Source organism: Fundulus heteroclitus, chromosome 18 (assembly GCF_011125445.2).
Source record: "Fundulus heteroclitus isolate FHET01 chromosome 18, MU-UCD_Fhet_4.1, whole genome shotgun sequence".
Classification (NCBI taxonomy): Eukaryota; Metazoa; Chordata; class Actinopteri; order Cyprinodontiformes; family Fundulidae; genus Fundulus; species Fundulus heteroclitus.
In genome coordinates, this window is record NC_046378.1 from 37,105,707 (window position 1) to 37,112,268 (window position 6,562).

Below are 6,562 nucleotides of genomic sequence, written 5' to 3' on the forward strand. Positions count from 1 at the left end.
AAGAGGCGCTTTGTCATCTAGAACGCTCCGCTTTGCTTAATTCTGAAATGCTTTTAGGTCCTTTATTTTGAAGACGTCTAAAAGGAGGTTTCTCGTTGAGTTTATCTTCACTCATGACACAAAGTAATTTATGCTCACACACTCTTTCAAACATTCCCCCCGTTTACCCGCAGACTGAGCTCTAAGTCTGATTTACGATTGCTCGACCAACGTCATTTTGGTTTTCTTCAGATTTAAGGACAGTTTGTGTCCATCAAATTTTTGTTAATAATGCCACAAATTCTTCACTGGTTATTGATGTGAACTTTGACTAGGCCATTCCGATGCATTAATCTGATCTGAACAGATTTCTAGCCTATAAACTCTGACACTCTAATATGTTCTTGCTGGACAAACGTTTTCCCACACTACAGTGCTGCAAAAAAAAAATGTGCTTCTCCTTGTGTAAGTGTGTTCAGGGTCATATGCAGTTGCATTTTTTTTCAGTGGGTTATAATCAACAATACCAAAGTTAAAGGGCCTTAGATGCATGTGGTTGCCACACCTTTAAGGGCTTGATTCTGTAAAATCTATGAAAATAATGCATTTTTTAATTCCCTCCACACAGTTATCCACTGCTTTTGGTTATCCTAACTCAGAAATTATAAAACACGTTGAAATTCGCTGCTGTAATTAAAAAACAAAACTGGGGAAAAGCTAGAAGAGTGCGACTAGATTTGCAAAGCAGCGCATCAGCGATTATTGGTGTGGCAGGGAACAGGAGACTCTGCGGTGCAAGAGGCCGGATGTAACAAGCGTGAGTCAGACATGCAGGTAGAGAGGAGTGTCAACAGGGCAGGGCCGCAGGATGGCTGCAGGAACTGAAGAACTAACAAACAGTACGCCAACGGCATCAAGTTTAAAGATGCAATAGTGCAACCTTTTAAATCTTCACTATTTCTGCTCGCAGCAGACTTCGTAGAGTTTAAAAAAGCTCCCCTCCAACTTTCTGTTTCTTGATTTTGTCGTCTCGCTGATAGTTTTCCTTTTGCAGGGTCAAGAGGAAGGTGGCTCGTTGTTGGGGGGGGGGGGGGGGGGGGGGGGTCCGGGTCTCGCTCGGTTTGTGCAGAAGCGACGAGCTTTGAGGTTCTCAGCGGGACCCGGCCATGTTTAGTCTGCCGGTCCGACATGTCGCACACCACAGTCATTTGGTCAGGAGCTGTTTCAACAAGCTGCTGCTATTCCTGTGCCCCCCCCCCCCCCCCCCCCCCCCCCACACACACACACACACACACACACACCTGATTGACTGGATGCAGGAGTCGCTGCAAATAAAACTGCATTTTCACCCTGAAGCGTCTTCGTCTCTTAAGTTAACATCATCTTGGTGAGACAAACAACAAAAGCACAATTTCTTCCCCACATTTTTGCCTTTTTTTAATAAGAAAAATGAAACATGAATCATTTTAATCACATGTAAAACCAACAACAACAATAACAACAACGAAAAAAAACAAAATATATATTATATCAGCACACTTTCAGAGTCTGAAAAAGCAACATAGCTTAAATAAAAGACATTTCTCTTTGAAACTAAAACATGTTCCACATTGGACATCATGTGACCTGAAACTCCTGCACTTTATCAGAAAAGAATCCTTCAGCAGATCGTCGACACGTCAATCTCTTATCAGATCAGCAGGCGTTTGAAGAAAAGGCACTTTTTTTTTTTTTTTTTTTTTTTTTTGGACGTTGGAGGGTCACTTGACACCCCCCCCCCCTGAGCCGATGCATTGACAGCGTAAAGGAGGGCGTTCCTAAGCATTGTTGTAACACACACACAAACACGCGCGCTATCAGCTCACCTGGCCTGTGGGAGCTCCAGAGTGCAAAGTACTGTATGGAAATCCTCCTCATAGTGCAGCTCTCCCTCCCTTTTCTCACTGTTTTTGGTAACTGACTGAACTCCTCTTCAAAGAAGCTCCAGTCTGCAGTAAACCGCTCACTTTGAAGGCTGCCATGTATGGAATAACAGGAAGATTTGGGTCATGAAAAACAATTTAATATTCTTTTTTTTGTTGTTTTTTTGGGGGGGGATTTTTCCTTTTTTTTTTTTTTTTTTTTTTTTTTAACCACAGTTGCTTTGTTTCGTTCTGTCAGGGCTTCAGAGTTTGTTGCATCAATTTTTTTGTATTTCCTGATGTGACAGAAATGATAGATTCTTGTTTAAAAGTAGTAATAATAATAAGAAATGACCAAAAACCGCTGTAACACAAAGCTGGACTGTCTCCCTGTCGCCTGAAGCAGTAACCTGAAACTCGTCCTTTTTCTCTGCAAAAACAAAATTGAAGTTTGGGTTGTAACCGGCTCGACTTCATAAGATATATTAAAATTTATTCCCTTCATAAATAAATGCAAACCACCCCCCTCCCCCACCCCCCACCCCCGCACATTCCCTCTATTTACATTGTATACAGGTTTAATTGTCGGCCTGCAAAGACAGTATGGGACAAACACGCAGACGCATCTTCTTCATCGGCTGCACAACGTCCCATCATCCGGCTCTCGTGTAACCACACAGTCTCCTTCTTTGATAAAAGCAAACAGTTTCTTTTTTTTTTTTATTTCTTTTTTTTGGTTCCTCAAACGCAGCGGCCGTTTCAGGTGAAAGTCCTGCAAAGACGACTGAACACGAGCCAGAGAGAGTGAAGGATAAAGAGGAAGAGAACCAGAGCCTCGGTGTCCATTTTAGAAGCAGAAGCCTCCATCTTGCCTGGCCTCGGCAGGAAGGCGTGTGTGTGTGTGTGTGCGTGTGTGTGTGTGTGTCCATATTAGGAGGCGTTGAGCACCGAGCGGTTGTACAGTGGTTGGTAGTAAGCTCCAGAGTCCATGGCAGCCGGGCTGGGGCTGTCATAGATCTGCCTCACTCCCACCGGCGAGCCGCTGGCGTAGCTGTTGTAGGCCATCACCTGGTCCTGGTAGGACTTCAGGTCCATCTTCTGCTCGTTGGACATGAGGTTGGTGATGGAGAAGGGGTGGTTGAAGTTGTAGTGGGGGTCCAGCGATTTGAGGGCGTCGCTCTGTAGGTCCATGTGCTGCTGCATGGCGCTGGGCAGGAGGTGGGAGCTGCCGGCCAAGCTCTGGGGCTGGAGGATGGAGAGGGAGGAGGGGGAGGTGCCAGAGAGGGAGAGGGAGGATGGGGGGATGGAGGAGGAGGTGGAGGAGGAAGGCGGGCTGTGGAGGTGTGAGGAGGACAGCTGGGAGCAGTCTAGAGAAACCAGGGTGTTTCTCTGATGAGGCTGGTCGTCCGAAGAGCTCGGGTGGGAGTTGTCTGAGTGGGCGGAGTCCGCTCCCTCTGACCCACCTGCCGGGCTGTGATCCTCCCCCAGGTGGTCTCCACCGGGGCCTCCTTTCCCCGAGCCCCCCTCCTGGCTCTTGGCTCCCTTCTTGGACGCCTTGTCCTCGATCTTGAAGCGTTTCTGGCGCCTCAGGTAGCAGCCGTTCTCGAACATGTTGCCCGACTGCGGGTGCAGAGTCCAGTAGGAGCCTTTGCCCGGCTTGTCCGGCGAGCGGGCCACCTTCACGAAGCAGTCGTTGAAGGAGAGCGAGTGGCGGATGGAGTTCTGCCAACGCTGCTGGTTCTCGCGGTAGTAAGGGAACAGGTCCATGATCCACTGGTAGATCTCGTTCAGGGTGAGCATCTTGCTGCCGCTCTGCTGGATGGCCATGGTGATGAGTGAGATGTAGGAGTACGGCGGCTTGGCGTGGGTCAGGGAGCGCCGGTAGGGCTTAGGGGGGATCTCCTTGGGCCCGGCCCGGCTCAGGGAGCCAGCAGAGGTGTAGCCCAGCTGGCTCATGGACTGGCTCATGTTCTGGTAGTGGGACAAAGAGCCCAGGGAGGCCGGAGCAGTGGAGCCCAGTTGAGTTAGGGTGCTGGAGCTGAGGGAAGACGCCACCGGGGACAGAGACATGTGACTGGGCCCAGTGCCCATTGTAGCTAGAGAAGAGCTGCTGAGGCTGGAGCTGGGATAGGCCATGTTCATGCCGGCCGGAGAGGCTGTGGCCGGGTTCAGGTTGATGTAGCTGTTGATGGAGCCCATGGAGCTCATGGAGCCCAGACCAGAGTTCATGGTGCTGGGAGAGGAATACATCTGTGGAGGAAGGGGAAGAAAACAATACCTGGTTAGTTCCAGCGGAGGAATAATAATAATAAAAAACGGAACAGGTTAATCTGAAGCCATTTTTTATTTAAGATAATAAAATATCTATTGAATCAGGTCAAGTTTTCCTTTTTTTTATTTGGAAGCCAACTAAATATGACCAGCATTTTCAAACTCCATTTAAAAGGTCTCTCTTATCAATGCACAATGAGTCTCAGTGTGCGGAGAGAGGACTTGGATTTCACACAGCCGTGTTAACCTGAAAATGCGTAAAAAGACGCGTCATGGTGCCTCTCGGCTCAGACAGCCTCCTCCACTGTCGCCATGGGAAAGAAATCAGTATTAAACGGGTCAACGTTTAATACAAATAACAGAGCATTTTACTTATTCGTTTTAAACATTCCGTTTATTTTAAAAGAAGTCTTGACAGAATTTGTGACACCGCGTGCGTAAATCTGCCGCTGTGAACAAACGCAGTATCACAGCCCCGCTTACTGATTATTGGTTAAATATTACCAGGCTCTTTCTTCTTGGTAATTTCATCATGGAGCCGAGGTGAGACCTGAAGCTGCTGATGGAATTAACTCTAATTAAATTAGCGAGGAGGGGAAAGATGCGTCATTAACACCTGGACCGCCGCGACCCTTCAGCCGCGTCAGAAATGCAAAAGAAGGAGCGAATTTCTGTTCATTTTCCGTTCAGTTAGAAGGAACATCCTGTAAATATGACCTCTTTTAAAACCAGGTGGAGTTGAAAACGTGTGATTTTATTTCACAAACTGATAAGATTTAGTAATATCTAATAATATAACATGTGAGATTTCAAAAAATTACAATGCCAGTACCAAGAGAATACATTTTAAGCTTTTACAGTTTTTTTTCTGATCGGTTTTACGTCTAGTTACTTATGAAGAAGTAAAATTACTTTGTTAAAATTATTTTTATTTAACCCACACAACACATTTAGACGAGTTGTTCATATATAAGTCTTAAGTGTTTAACATATGTTTTCTTATAAAGTTAAATCACTCGAAGTCCAGTTGCGCAAACGAAATTTGTCCGAAATTTCACCATCTGCTCCGCTGCGCTGCCTCGACAAAATCCTCTGAACTGTTTCAGATTTTACGAAACAAAATAATTACATGCATAAGGTAAAATTGTTTATGTATTTTAAGAGTCAAGTCTGTTTTGTTTGTTGCTTTTTTACCTCGCTGGTCTCGCTGTAAAAGGTATTCCACTCTGGTAAATCGTGCGCTTCCATCTTCACAGAGCTCAACATCCCCAAAACAAGTCTTCAGAGAACAAAAAAATATCTAAAACTGAATTTTAGTTTTAAAAATTGCTCTCTGTATATATATATATCAAAAAGAAATATACAATCCCCAGCCAATGGAAAATCCGGACATAAAGTTTCCTCCTTTAGCCAAGAAAAAAAAAAAAAGACCCGACGTGAGAGACGGATTACAGCGAAGTTCCTCTGGGTAATTCTGTCAATATTTCTTATTTTTCAGTCATCCATTGTTTCAGAATATAATTTCTACTGATCAAAGAGGGACGCTGACTTCTTGTGGCCCGTCTGTCTCCACTTCCCGCCTGGGGCCCGTCGGGACGCAGCTCTGGATGAACGGAGGCGCAGCGCGCAAACACAGTGAAGAACTGCGCTTCTCCTGCTCTTATAAAAGGTGCCTCCAGGTTCCGCCCCGCTCCTGCTATTTGAATACCGTGTCAGGATCCAGGAAGGGCCCGGCGAAAAGGCCGATGTGGCCCCCTGGCGTGCTGTATATTGGCCTGGCGGCTGCAGCGGCCACCCGGGCGAGCAAAAGGCAACTAAATGCAGCAACAGGGCAACTTTTTATCATAATGATTTAGCAGTTTTTCTGCTGTTTCGAGGAAGCATGGCTGCTGGGGTTTACGAATATGTCTTTAAAAAAAACATATTTAATTATTTATGAGACATTCAGGTAAATATTTGACATTTGAAGCTGTATTGGGGGGGGGGGGGGGGGGGGGGCAGCTTAAAAACTGTTTTTATAGGTAAGCTGTTCTACTCCTAAGCCATGCAGAGTCGCACCTTTGCCAATATGTATTCAAATTTTGTCCACAATAGGGATGTTCGGGGGCCATCATTTATTATTTTGTGTGGCCCCTTCATCCATCCCACAATGATGCAAAGTTGGCCCCCCAGATGGTTGATCCACATGGAGACTTTTAAGTATTAAGATGAAATCTGCTTTTTGATTAATGTACATTTGGCTAAATACAGCAAGTGTTTTCACACAGTGATCCACATCATGTTTTTAATAGCAGAGAATAGACTAAAGTATGTATTTTTAAAGTATATTCTCTTTTTTCTTTTCTTTTCCTTTGCATCAATCCCAAAATAATTTGCAATCCAGACTCCTTTCTTTTAGTGAGACAAACATG

General features: G+C 45.5%; 1 protein-coding gene across 1 annotated transcript; it reads right to left on the bottom strand.

Annotated features, from left to right (window-relative positions):
* Positions 1-2,106: 2,106 nt before the first annotated feature.
* Positions 2,107-5,799, bottom strand: foxa3 (forkhead box A3). The gene is made up of 2 exons (XM_021321439.2): positions 5,346-5,799; positions 2,107-4,130 (listed from the first exon to the last, which is right to left on the bottom strand). Exons 1-2 carry the CDS (start codon positions 5,415-5,417, stop codon positions 2,811-2,813), a joined length of 1,392 nt encoding a protein of 463 aa, XP_021177114.2. The 5' UTR covers positions 5,418-5,799; the 3' UTR covers positions 2,107-2,810.
* Positions 5,800-6,562: the final 763 nt, after the last annotated feature.

What these genes read in the sequence shown, in the direction of transcription:
- foxa3 (XM_021321439.2), bottom strand. Translation starts at nt 5,417, where the DNA reads ATGTTGAGCTCTGTGAAGATGGAAGCGCACGATTTACCAGAGTGGAAT. An exon ending in TTTACAGCGAGACCAGCGAG is followed by an intron (nt 4,131 to 5,345) that starts GTAAAAAAGCAA and finishes CTTCCTCCACAG; the next exon opens with ATGTATTCCTCTCCCAGCAC.